The following is a 14,662-nucleotide window of genomic DNA, read 5'->3' on the forward strand; positions in this document are numbered from 1 at the left end:
TAGGGCTGAGAAATGTGTACACTGTGTCTGAGAGGGTTCACATGCTCCACATATTATCATTCATCTGACCTGATGGGTCAGGGGTCTTACATTCCATGCAGCGTGTGAATCAGCAACAAATAAATACTTGGTAAATTGTCTGGACTCTGGTGAGCTAATTGAGGGGGTTATTTTTTTATTTTTTTATCATCAGCTACAGCACTGTACTCAAACTTCAGGGAGAAAGTCATTCGGTCACTGGTTGGTTATCGGCAGTCGTTTATTACATAAAAAGCATTTTTTTTTACCCATCTGTCATTGAACTTGCCTGTGCACATTGGGGCTTGTCATGCTTAATTAGAAGACTCAGGGGTGGAAAGGATTTGGTAATGACAAAATGACCGTGACATTGAGTACAGACAGACAGCCGTTGGATATCCCCAGGGGTTCCAGTGGCACTTTGAGTATATGAAGTTACCCCTAGTTTTGTGTGTTCCCCTTCTAATGGTTTGGTAAGATATATGTATAAGGAAGGTATAAGCTCATTCTACACCTGTGCCTAAGGATAATTTCTGCACTGAGGTTATTACTGTAGAACAGTGCCGTTTAAGATGAGGGAGGACGATAATTATTTGAATGAGCATGGCCTTATTTCTATTTCAGCATATTGGATGACTGTCATTCATATTCAAATTCACCCAGTTCAATGTAACATTGATAGGTTTAGGCTACTACATGACACTCACATTTCCCCTATACCCATGATGAGGTTACTACAACCTAGCCTATGAATGAAAGTTTACAACGTAGATGCACATAGTGAACACAGTTCACTTTCATAGCAGCTTGTTGTATTCCTTCTCACATCTACGCGCTCTCCTCCTCTCACCTTTTCCCTTCGCTTGTGGACTTCAATGCACAACACATCAGCTTTCTGTGACAGGCAAAAAAAACTTTCCAAGCCAAACCTTCACATCATAACGCTAACCGCTACACACATTGTCACCATATTAGCTAAAGTAACGTCATAGTCAACATAGCTAATAAAACTAACGTGTTAGTAAACCCGCTACAATCATGAAGTACAGTATACTGCCAGTAAGCAGTTTAGCAGTTACACTGGCGGGCCCCGGTGGCAATAAATTAGTATTCCCTTGACTTGGAAGAGTTTCAGTGTTGGATAGTCATAGCCAGCTGGCTAACATAGCATCTTCCTCTGTTTGAGCCGGGTGTTTGAGTAGGCTAAACTAACTAGCTGCATTAGCTAAGTAAGTGAAAGTGAAAAAAATAAATTATAATAATATATATATATATATATTGCTAGCTCTCTCTCTCTCTCACTTCTCCTTCATTTTTGAAGAAATTAATTTGTTCAAACTGCTCACCATATATTATGCACTGCAGTGCTATCTAGCTGTAGTTTATGCTTTCAGTCCTAGATTAATTATCTGATCCTTTGATTGGGTGGACAACATGTCAGTTCATGCTGCAAGAGCTCTGATAGGTTGGAGGACGTCCTCCAGAAGTTGTCATAATTACTGTGTAAGTCTATGGAAGGGGGTGAGAACCATGAGCCTCCTAGGTTTTGTATTTAAGTCAATGTACCCAGAGGAGGATGGAAGCTAGCTGTCCTCCAGCTACACCATGGTGCTAACCTACAGTGCTGTTGAGGCTACTGTAGACCTTCATTGCAAAACAGTGTGTTTTAATCAATTATTTGGTGACGTGAATATATTTAGTATAGTTTTATCTAAAAAGGATACCTTTTTTAATGTTTCACTATTTTATTTTTTATGAAATTCACTGAGGAGGATGGTCCTCCCCTTCCTCCTCTGAGGAGCCTCCACTGCTGTAGATTCTCTTGGAGGTTTCTGCTATCACAGGAGGTTGTCACCTTAATTGGGGAGGAAGGGCTCGTAGTAATGGCTGGAGAGGCATCAGGGGAATGGTATCAAATACATCAAACACATTGTTTCCATGTATTTGATGCCATTCCATTTGCTCCATTCCAGCCACTATTATCAGCCGTCCTCCCCTCAGCAGCCTCCTGTGGTCCATGTACATACTAAATATAACAACCCATTACATAATGCACATTTAGTGAATCTTCACTGTTCCTGTAAAGGGTGACCACAGCCAAGACAGTGTATCCATGGCAGACATGGGTCAAATCATGGTTTCTTTTGAAAGACTTTAGTTGATTGAGCTTGCCTGGCACAATGTAACTAATTTATGGAATAGTCCCAAAAGTGTAAACCCTTGCCTAGATGCGCTCCAGGGAGACTCAGATGCAGGTATTTGAAAGAAAACAAATACTATTTGAACCCAGTTGCTGCTGGGTGTAGGGATGGACAGACATGGTGATGAGAGAATGGTCGGACAGACAGACATTACCTCACATGCTGGGCACAGTGGAGGCCTCCCAGGTTGGTCCCAAGTAGCGGCACACAGAGACCAGCTTTGACATGACAGGCTACGCTGTAGGCCGGAAATCCCAGTGCCCACTCCAGGGTTAGGCACATGAAGTCTGGGAAAGTATGTCAACTGGAAAAGATACACTAGTGTTCTCCCTCTCACCTGATCGCCCAGTGAGGCATCCTGCAAAAATGATGTGGCTAGCCTAAGTCGTGATCGCAATTTAACCATAGAGTCAAACAGATGTAGGGTTTTAATTGGATCACACTTTTTTTGCTGACAATTTTCCTGCGCTGCAGGAAATGCAGATAAGCTTTGTGATTTGCATGAATTCACTGAAAGCCCACACTAACACACAGTTATATTAACAGTATTGCCCTTTTCATGTAGCCTACTTTTGTCCAGCTAATAGCTTAAACACCGTTCAAGCAACATTATGGACTAAACATTAAAATCCTGTTGATGCAGGATTATTTTGCAGTGACAATACTGGTCATTAAGATACTCAACTATAACAAATGGCGTAACCTCCCAAAGGATTCTTTGAGCCCTCAATGCTGATGTATCATTGGCTCCCAGCTACAGAGTTGCCTTGCTTGTCATGTGAAAGTTTATGTTTTCATGGATAAATTACATTTAGTTTCATACCGTAGATGTTTGAGAGATCTATATAGCATATTGTGAATCCTTTTGGATAGTCATCAAGTCTAATTAATGGACTGTGTGTTGATAAGTTGCTTTTTAATAAGTGGTATAAGGTTCTACATAAATAGAAATCTCTATCCAAACTAGCTTCTTAACTTTATCCTCCTTCACTTCACAATTAAGTCCAGGTAGGCAACCTGCTGACCATATATATATATATATATATATATATATATATATATATATATATATATATATATATATATATACACACACCCGTGCTATCTTTGGCCCCCTTGAGTCAACAACCATTGCTCTCCGCTGTGGTCAAAAGATACAGACACCCTGCATGGGTTTACAGAAGCCTGTTTGGTGGATAAGCACAACAACCGCTACTCGCTACCAAGAAATCAAATGGGACGTACTGGGGAGGGAGAGGCGTTTTGGTCCAAGGGCGCAGCTTTAATTAAGTGTCAATGGACATGCGAGAAATGGAGTGGTCATGTCAGAGACACTCGGGCACACGCTGTAATATTCCCCTGGAAAATGATCTTGATCATAATGGCTGAATCGGATGTATGTATGCTTAGGATACATTTTCACTCGGGACAGCAGTGCAGCCTAAGATAAAATATAACATTTTCTTATTAATAATAACATCAATAGACAGCACACTGCAGGCTCTTGCTATTATAGAAGCACATCATTATTCAAATATTGACATTGTACAATTTGTTCCTTCAATCATTTGTTATCCACTGCACGCTAAGGTTATGCAAGGGACAACTCACTACAACCTACATGTAGTTACCTGCCTTTTTGACATACACTATCAGAAACATGACAGTTGATAGGACCCTGCAGATTGCACCACTGGGTCTCTCTCCTGTTTGCTATGCTAACACAGTTGACAGTTGCCCTGTTGGACACAAAGTTTACATCCTTATCTTTGCATGTTGCTCTTTAATAAACAGTACAGCTAGAGGCAGAATGGTGCTATATTTTGGCTGTGGTTTGCTGCTGCTTACGTTACTTGTTCTGCCGGGGCTATTGCTCGGGGACTTGGTATTCCATTGTCCGAGCTGCACTGCGGAGCGCCAAGCTGCATGTCCTAAGCTCGCCACCAACTGTACTGAGATAGTCAGGGAGCCCGCCTGCGGCTGCTGTCCGGTATGTGCCCGGTTAGAAGGCGAATTATGTGGCGTCTACACACCGAGGTGTTCCACAGGGCTGCGTTGTTATCCCACTGCAGATTCAGAATTGCCCTTGGACCAGCTGGTTCAGGGGTTAGGGCGATGCTCACACAAAGTGGACCCGCTACCCAACCGCACTCAAGAGCACCAGGACACGAGTAGTAAGTAACTAGACTGTCACTAAGAGAAGGTTATCATTCATGTAGGTTAACAAGTATTCTGTATTATACATAGGGCCCTGTGTTTTGGTTAATCATGTCACATGACCTGGATTTTAACCTTTATTTTAAGCCTTTTCCAGAAATGAGAATTAGACAAAAGATTAAAGCATTTGTCTGAGGATGGTGCTGAACCATCTGATATAAAAAACTAAAGGTGACAGTTTGATGAAAATGCTTTAAATAAAGTTTAAAATCCAGGTCATGTGACATGATTAACCAAAACATACGGTGCAAGTTATTTAATTGTCCACACAATGAAAGTGCATGGCATCTGCTGAATGTTATAAGCTGGTATCATACTGAATATATATTGTTTCTCTGTGTGTTTCTATTATAAATAGATCAGCAATATATCTATTGTCTTTTTTTATGACTTGTATTATTAATCAGCACGCAACAATTCCTTCATTAGGTGTAAATGGCACCTGGCAAAACATGTATTTTGTTTCTCCAAACAAAAATATCTGTTCAAATCGGTCACTATTGATTTCTGGGAATAAATGTTGACATCCGTGGTATGTTTGGACGACTAACTGGTAGATCCAAATGCTATTGATCTTTGAGGGAAAACGAGCTAATTTCTTTTTGTCAAACTGCTTTCTTTTATCTTTTTCCTTTTCTATTACGGGGTAGATCAGCTTTAATATTGCAGATAGATTGTGGCTTCCATCAATGTAATTGTCATTTCCATTCCGCCATTAAAAAAAAAAATGGTTGATTGGAGGATGGAACTGAAAACAGATAAAAGATTACTATTGACTATTGTCAACTATAATGTGTCCGTAAAATGTATATAGTATGTATAAGTATATATATATATGTATATGTATAGTATGTATAAACTGGAAGTAGAGGCCTAAGAGTTGTTGTCCATTAGTTTACTCCAATTAGGGGAGGGATGGTAGGTTTAGGGCAAAATAATAAAGGAAAATATATAAAGAAATATCTATCTCTGAACACCATCAAGTTTTGATTACTATTTGCCATATTTTTTTCAACTGTGCTGTGATGTTTCACAAAAGTTCTGAACCTTTCTATTCTCATAGATTCTACAGATTGTAAATTAAAGATAAACATTTTTGCTAAAAGTATTATTATATTATTAATCGATTGACTATGACTTTTCAGATCACCCAGCAGTGCTATTTGCATGGTTAGCTCCAGGTAAATGTTGCAATTCTTCAGCCATTCCTGAACTTGCAACTAAACACAAGCTACATATGGACAGTACCAAAACAAAATGATCTAATGATTCTGTCTCTTCGCAGCAAAATCTGCAGAGCTGGGATCGTTGTATCCCCCATATATATATAACATTATATTGGTTGCAAGAATTTAATGTAATAATTTAAATTGAAAAGCTCTATGTTTTGAATCCAGCGTGGTTTTGTGTATCAGTTCATAAAACCATGTGCCATGGAATCGGTACATCGAAAATCTCTTCCCAACTATTTTGCAATCTATATGGCACAGCTGTCCATTTTTTGGTCCTTAAATGAAACTGGTCTACTTTTTTATTTATCACAATTTTCTGTAGCCAATTTTGGTCTTTAATGTGCGGTTGACAGACAAGTTCCTTCCTTTCTCCCCCTTCCACATGCCTCTTCCATTTTTGCGGTAATGCTGCAATTAGTTGGTTGTAATTTTGAGTAGAGCAGACATTTTCATATATTTTTGTTAGCTGCATGTGTGACATAACTCCACCAGTCCTATTTATGATATGATTTACAAAGATTATACCTTTTTTAAACATTTTTTCCAAGAATATAGTTTTTTTCTATCAATTAGTATATACATTTTGTCGAACTGCTAACCATGTTTGGCTGACCCCATTTCTCCGATTTTTTTAACGGAAAGTAAATGTTTAACAATTTCCCCCATTTTTTTGTTCCCAGAGCACAGGTCAAACATTAATACTGCTGGCAGTAACTCTGTGCCATCTCACATACAGCATACCCTTCACATCAGATTTCCATTTCATGAGCCAGTCAAGAGTACAGAGGTGCTATCAGGTGCCAAGTTGTCTTGTAATTGAGGGGAATTGTCCCAGATCTACCACCTTGGGGCTCTCTACATTCTCATTAATTAGGTAGCACGTCATACACCCACACAGAGTTTTCCGCCTTTCACCCTCCATCCATCCATCCATCCATCCATCTCCCTCCATCGTGTGTTTGTTTGATAACAGTTGCTGTTATTGGCATGACATCACATCTTGGAGCAATGTGAAGAGCTGTATGAACTCATGCACAATGTGCTTTCGTCCCCCAATACATGCAAAACAACTTGAGAGTACATACAGCAGACCCTTAACTCAATGGTTTCACTCATCACTTTAAAGGGATTATGTGCTTGGATGGATATTTGAACCGTTGTCCTAACCTGCCTGAGTGCACATTGCACAGGCTGGAGCTGCATTCAGTCTCTCAAAGACACTGGGTTTTGACACAAAAACATTCCCAGATTGGGAAGAGTTAATAGTGGCAATCAACTCCATGTTTCTATCTTCGCTCCATGACTGATGTCTGACTATAAGTCTGTTTAGGGTTGCAAAATTACCGCTAATATACTCAAGTTACCAGAAACGTCAGTACTTTTGGTAATTAACAGAAAATCTATGGCAATCTATCGTAACTTTGATCATTTATACTTGAATGACTTTTAAAACATGTATTCATATATAGTATTAATTTATGATATTTGTGTCCATGTTGTCCATGAGTTTCTAATAGATTGATGGTTGAAGATAAAATGGCCTAATTAATTAAAAAAGCATATCATCAACGGGATTATTATTTTTAAATAACTCTGCAACTCTTCCAAAAATTGACTTTCTTCACAACTGCCACAAGTTTGACGCCAAACCATTGACAAGAAATACAGTTGAAGTTGGAAGTTTACATACACCCTAGCCAAATACATTTAAGAACTCTGTTTTTCACAATTCCTGACATTTAATCCTAGTAAAAATTCTGTGTCTTAGGTCAGTTAGGATCAACACTTTATTTTAAGAATGTGAAATGTCAGAATAATAGTAGAGAGAATTATTTATTTCAGCTTTTATTTCTTTCATCACATTCCCAGTGGGTCAGAAGTTTACATAAACTCAATTAGTATTTGGTAGGATTGCCTTTAAATTGTTTAACTTGGGTCAAATGTTTCAGGTAGCCTTCCACAAGCTTCCCACAATAAGTTGGGTGAATTTTGGCCCATTCCTCCAGACAGTGCTGGTGTAACTGAGTCAGGTTTTTAGGCCTCCTTGCTCGCACGCTCTTTTTCAGTTCTGCCCACACATTTTCTATAGGATTGAGGTCAGGGCTTTGTGATGGCCACTCCAATACCTTGACTTTGTTGTCCTTAAGCCATTTTGCCACAACTTTGAAAGTATACTTAGGGTCATTGTCCATTTGGAAGACCCATTTGCGACCAAGCTTTAACTTCCTGACTGATGTCTTGAGATTTTGCTTCAATATATCCACATAATTTTCCTTCCTCATGATACTATCTATTTTGTAAAGTGCACCAGTTCCTCCTGCAGCAAAGCACCCCCACAGCATGATGCTGCCACCCCCGTGCTTCACGGTTGGGATGGTGTTCTTCGGCTTGCAAGCACCCTTTTTCCTCCAAACATAACGATGGTCATTATGGCCAAACAGTTCTGTTTTTGTTTCATCAGACCAGAGGACATTTCTCCAAAAAATACGATCTTTGTCCCCATGTGCAGTTGCAAACCGTAGTCTGGCTTTTTTATGGCGGTTTTGGAGCAGTGGCTTCTTCCTTGCTGAGCGGCCTTTCAGGTTATGTCGATATAGGACTCGTTTTACTGTGGATATAGATACTTTTTCCCACTGAAATTGTGATACAGTGAATTATAAGTGAAATAATCTGTCTGTAAACAATTGTTGGAAAAATTACTTGTGTCATGCACAAAGTAGATGTCCTAACCGACTTGCCAAAACTATAGTTTGTTAACAAGAAATTTGTGGAGTGGTTGAAAAGTGAGTTTTAATGACTCCAACCTAAGTGTATGTAAACTTCCGACTTCAACTTTACATATTGGCATAGTAAAATAGATACCTTTGTAAAAAAAAAAAAAAATGTATAAAGGAAACACCAACGGTATTCACTAAGTTGATGGTTTATATTTACGATAATGTTTTACAGCTTTGCCATTCTATTTTTTATTTTAAAATCGTCTTCTTTAATTATTTCATATATATTTTACGTGTAATAAAGCCACACAGAGGGACAGCATTTATTACAGACACCTGTGATAATCTGAAGTACCTAACAGGGCCACTAGATGTCTTGTGATAAATTACATAAAATCCTTTAAAGATACAACAATTCTGGTAGTTTACTGGTAAACTTAGAAAGTTTCCAGTAACATACCCTCTCTTTGTGACCCTAAATCTGTTATGTCTTTTTGTATCTCTATTATCTCTCTTTCTCCTCCTCTCACTGCGTTGTCTCCTTGTCGCCGTGCAGGTAATGGTGTGCTCACACCCCTCTACAGGTGCTTAATTACTGTGTGTGTGTGTGTGTGTGACAGAGCGAGAGATAAAGATAGAGAAGGATGGAGTGCTCTGGGTGGAAGCTGCATGTTAGTACATGTGACCCTGAAGACGCTCCCCTCAGGAGGATAAAGGACCTCCCTTTTTCCAGGAAGGCGATCAGCTGATGTTCTCCTTAATGAAATGCCATTACGTTGAACCTGTTCTGAAAGGAGAAGCTATGGGCCTGGAGAATTCTGAACTGTTTAGAGGTCAAAACAGGATGGAAACTAGTTGAAAAAGGTGCTTTTCTAAACGAATCAAATACTGTATGTTTTAAAGGCATAGCTCACAATAGTCGCAAAACAGTGTTAGCATCTTATTTGCATAAGTTAGCCAAGTTAAGCATATCCTAATCTTGTTCATCAGACTTCCTCCCAATACTCAGAAGGTCTGGTAGGCCAAAGTTTAAAACATGGCCTTGATTGGGCCAGTGGAAGGTTCTGTAAAAAGTCCAGACGCTAATAGAAAGTCAGGGAGAAAGTCCAGATGCATATCCATTAGCTTACCTCTCATCAATCATCTCCCACAACACCTCCCATGTCTTGTGTATGTCTGTTTATGTTCGCCTTGTCTGCACTCGTCTGATGCAACGTGGAGATTTCATAAAATGTAGCTTGCTGTTTGAGTCCATTCTGTCGTTTTTATTGGGGTTGTTAGTGCAGCACATACTGATCACATATTTGGATGATGTATAACCAGCAAGGCTGCTATATTACGTTAGCTAGCTAGATGGTAGCTAGCTAGAGTTCAGCCTCTCTGGGAAATGTTTTTGCTTTCACCCCACACGTTTCTGATTCGCAGTCGTGTTATTCACTAAGTTCAAACAATGACAAATACTTAAGTTCACTCCCACAAAGGCCAATTTTTTATTCATTGGTGTTCCAGGCTCATATGCACAATTAGCCCGGGGACAAGGTTAGGCACATCATTGCTATTCCATGAGGAGAACTTTGTGTGACTCTTTGTGAACTACCTGTGATTTATTGCACGTTTTTTTTTAGCATAAGTAAGCCACGTTGCAATTGACACATACGACAGCCATGCCTCTCCTTCCCTTTGGAATAATTGCTAGGTCATCAAATACAACACTTCTGGACTTTTGACTTTGAAGAGTTGGAAGAAGAAGCAACTCATCTAATGTTCAGGCTTCTTGGCTAGACAAAACCTATTCAATTATTGAACTTGTTTGAAGTGGTTTAGCCTCGAGTGTAGCCTAATACATTTCCTTGGCAGACAAGAAAGGTGTTATTTGGAACATACTGTAGTTACCACATTTTGAGAGCACAGTTCTACTGTAAATGACAACCACTATCCAAAAAACACTAACATTGTAAGTGACATTGTAAATACTGTATATTACTCATTTTTAGTATATTGCTGATTTGAACAGTGAAAGTGTGCCCAATAGCATTCACAAAGCCTCAGTTCAGACTACTTTCCATAGGTAAGATGCAGTTTCTATGGCCAAGATTGGATCACCACTAGTGTTGCAAAGTGACTCTAACAAGCTGACGGCTGTTGGCTGAAACGTGTATATTTCTTGTGAAATGTGTATTTTCAACAGCTTCTGCCACAGTGCACGTTAGCATTGAATCTGGGTCACCTTTATTTGGACTGCCAGAACTCTGTACTCTCTACTGCTGAGGACATTTTAACCTGAGTCAGTCAGCCGTCCCTGATACAGCCTGAGGAGAAGTATACTGAGTAAAGTCAAAACAAAACTAGATTCTCTCTCTCTCTCTCTCTCTCTCTCTCTCTCTCTCTCTCTCTCTCTCTCTCTCTCTCTCTCTCTCTCTCTCTCTCTCTCTCTCTCTCTCTCTCTCTCTCTCTCTCTCTCTCTCTCTCTCTCTCTCTCTCTCTCTCTCTCTCTCTCAGCCACTCAGGCAGGGTCACTGTACTCTGTATGAATACCTTTGTCGAGTCATTGGGTTGCTCTCCCTCCCGGGAGTGATTTAATGTCTCAAAGCCATACTCCTCAGTTTGTGCCTCCCTAATTACAGAGTTAGTGGAGCGAGACACACACACGCTCACACAGTGCCCCCGGCAGGTAGTTCACCTCCCCTGAGAAGGCAGGCAGAAAGTCCTTACTCAGCAAGAAAACCAGGCTAAAAGTGCTTCCATACTATTCTGTGCTCGCTTCCTGCGATGTTCCGCTCCTTAGTCAACAATTCGTCACCAGTGTTCTCTATAAGAATAACAACATTCAGCTGAGTTATAAACAGAGTTTATGGGTTTCAAAAAGTGATTGGGAAATGAGTGTAAGAACATCAGAATGGAGATATTGTGGAATATTGAACCCTCCTAAACTGCATTGTTGGGCCAATTCAGCCTCGTTTTAGTAAGCCGAGCGATGCTGCAAAAGGCTAGTTTGAAAGACAGTGTAACTGGGCCAGCATAACACAGTGTAACTGGGCCAGCATGACACAGTGTAACTGGGACAGCATGACACAGCTTGACCATGTGGTAATACAGATTAGGCATGACCAAAGATGGTAAAATGTCAAGTGGAGCAAACATAGATTGGCACTTCATCCACCATAATTGATTTATGTAGTGGTCCTCTGTAGCTCAGCTGGTAGAGCACAGCGCTTGTAACGCCAAGGTAGTGGGTTCGATCCCCGAGACCACCCATACACAAAAATGTATGCACGCATGACTGTATGTCGCTTTGGATAAAAGCGTCTGCTAAATGGGATATTATGTACAGATGGAAGTAAAAAATAGGCAGGATGGTTCGATCTCACGCAGGCAGAGGATTGTATATGGGCAGAGGGCTGTGACTTCAACAGCACAACCGAGCTTAGGCACCATTATTTACAACCTGTAGTAGCACACACTGTTGCCGATGAGACTATAGTCCACTTCTGACACTTACTGCCCAGCAGGAGAAGTGACATCAGGGTGTGAGACACATACCAGCAGGACGGTGCCCATGTTCACCTTTGTCTTCTGAAGAACACATTGTTTACAGAAACCTGTCATTGGAAACACAGTGCTTTAATAGCTCCCTTGTGATTAAAGGAGAGCATAGACCTGTGAGTGAGTGTGTGTGTGTGTGTGTGTGTGAACTCATTCACATCATCCATTGTTTTAGGGCACAGATCCAGTTTTGCTTGACTTAAGGGCATGAATAGGAGCTAAGAAAACAGATTATGTGTTCTGCAAACCTGAGAGCCTATACAGGAAAACATTTATTTAGCAGTCACCTTCCTTGTTTGGAACGAGTTCCCGGTGCATATAAACTTGTTATGTGCAGATGTCCTTGCTTTGTATTCTTTGCATATACAGTGCCTTCAGAAAATATTCATAACCCTTGATTTATTCCACATTTTGTTGTGTTACAATCTTAATTCAAAATTGATTAAATATATTTTTTTCCTCACCCCATCTACAAACAATACCCCATAATGACAAAGTGAAAACATATTTTTTGAAATGTTTCCAAATTTATTGAAAATGAAATACAGAACTCTCATTTAGATAAGTATTCACAACCCTGAGTCAATACTTTTAGAAGCACCTTTTGCAGCGATTGCAGCTGTGAGTCTTTCTGGGTAAGTCTCTAAGAGCTTTCCACACCTGAATTGTGTAACATTTGCCCATTATTCTTTTCAACATCCTTCAAGCTCTGTCAAATTGGTTGTTGATCATTGCCAGACAACCATTTTCAGGTCTTGCCATAGATTTTCAAGTAGATTTAAGTCAAAACTGTAACTCGGCCACTCAGGAACATTCACGGTCTTCTTGGTAAGAAACTCCAGTGTAGCCTTGTGTTTTAGGTTATTGTCCTGCTGAAAGGTGAATTAATCTCCCAGTGTCTGGTAGAAAGCAGACTGAACCAGGTTTTCCTCTAGGATTTTGCTGTGCTTAGCTCCATTCCGTTTATTTTTTATCCCGAAAAATTCCCCAGTCCTTAACAATTACATGCATACCCATAACATGATGCAGCCACCACTATGCTTGCAAATATGGAGAGGGGTACTCAGTAATGTGTTGTATTGGATTTACCCCAAACATAACACTTTGTATTCAGGACAAAAAGTTAATTGCTTTGCCAAATGTTTTGCAGTATTACTTTAGTGCCTTGTTGCAAACAGGATGCATGTTTTGGAATATTTTTTCGTCTGTACAGGCGTCCTTCTTTTCACTCTGTCAGTTAGGTTAATATTGTGGAGTAACTACAATGTTGTTGATCCATCATCAGTTTTCTCCTACCACAGCCCTTAAACTCTGTAACAGTTTTAAAGTCACCATTGGCCTATGGTCCTGACATCCCTGAGCGGTTTCCTTCCTCTCCGGCAACTGAGTTAGGAAGGACGCCTGTATCTTTGTAGTGACTGGGTGTATTGATACACCATCCAAAGTGTAATTAACCTATTAATGATAGGACATTCCTGGGAGTGTGTAAACGTACATTTTGTATTACCATATCATGTTTTGTATGTCCTCTATAGTTATGTACTTGAAAATGTATCAGTTGACCAATTCGGCACATTTGGGTAGACTTGATACAAAATAGTCCAGTATTGCGTTATTGTGTTATTGACTGTACGTTTTGTTTATTTCATATGTAACTCTGTGTTGTTGTTGTTTTTATCGCACTGCTTTGCTTTATCTTGGCCAGGTTGCAGTTGTAAATGAGAACTTGTTCTCAACTGGCTTACCTGGTTAAATAAAGGTGAAATAAAATAAATATATAAAAATTGCTATGCTTCACTGGATCAATCTGAAACGTTGCACACACACTGCTTCCATCTAGTGGCCAAAATCTAAATTGCGCCTAAACTGCAATATTATATTGTGGCCTTTCTCTTGCATTTCAAAGATGGAACAAAAAGAAAATGAGAAAACACATGGTTTTTATTTATATTCTATTTTACCAGATCTAATGTGTTATATTCTCTTACATTAATTTCACATTTCCACAAACTTCAAAGTGTTTCCTTTCAAATGGTATGAATGAATATGCATATCCTTGCTTCAGGTCCTGAGCTACAGGCAGTTAGTTAGGCAAAAATTGAAAAAAGGGGTCCGATCCTTAAAAGGTTAAACACTATTATTGCACACAGAGTGAGTCCATGCAAGTTATTATGTGACTTGTTAAGCAAATGTTTACTCCTGAACTTAATTAGGCGTGGCACAACAAAGGGGTTGAATATTTATTGACTCAAGACATTTCAGCTTTTCATTTTTTATTAAAAGGTAACATTTTCTAAAAACATAATTCCACTTTGACATTATGGGGTGACAATAAAAAATCGCAATTTTATCCATTTTAAATTCAGGATGTAACAACAAAATTACAAGGGGCGTGAATACTTTCTGAAGGCACTGAACTAAGCCTTTTTGTGTGTGCGATCTATAGTGGCGCTGCAGGGCACTGAGGGCCCCCCTCAGAAGAAGCCGACCAAAGATGGCAGGCCCTGGATGTGGTCCAAAGAGCTGGCCATGAGGCAGGCCCAGAACGAGCTCAAGACCAAGATGAAGACCAACAACTGTCCCGAGGAACCTAGGACCCTGCGGCCCACGCAGGTCAGGAAAAACCAGTACAATAAGAAAGAAAATAAGTCTTTGTTCACATCTGCTATTCGAGAGATACAGTTCAGAAACTTATTGAGCATTAGTATTATGGAACTACATAGTTTAGCTTTAA

At 39.7% G+C, this 14,662-nt stretch overlaps 1 protein-coding gene across 1 annotated transcript in view; it reads left to right on the forward strand.

Moving 5' to 3' along the window:
* Nucleotides 1-3,523: 3,523 nt before the first annotated feature.
* The window catches only part of LOC311143736 (insulin-like growth factor-binding protein 2-B), a 20,212-nt gene continuing 9,073 nt past the window's right edge, over nt 3,524-14,662 (forward strand). The window contains exons 1-2 of the mRNA XM_084179612.1: nt 3,524-4,393; nt 14,375-14,541. Coding sequence (XP_084035738.1) covers nt 3,880-4,393; nt 14,375-14,541 — 681 coding nt within the window. The 5' untranslated portion in view covers nt 3,524-3,879. The remainder of the gene's footprint in view (nt 4,394-14,374; nt 14,542-14,662) is intronic.

Source organism: Coregonus lavaretus (genome assembly GCF_964263955.1).
Source record: "Coregonus lavaretus genome assembly, chromosome: 16".
In the NCBI taxonomy this organism is placed as follows: domain Eukaryota; kingdom Metazoa; phylum Chordata; class Actinopteri; order Salmoniformes; family Salmonidae; genus Coregonus; species Coregonus lavaretus.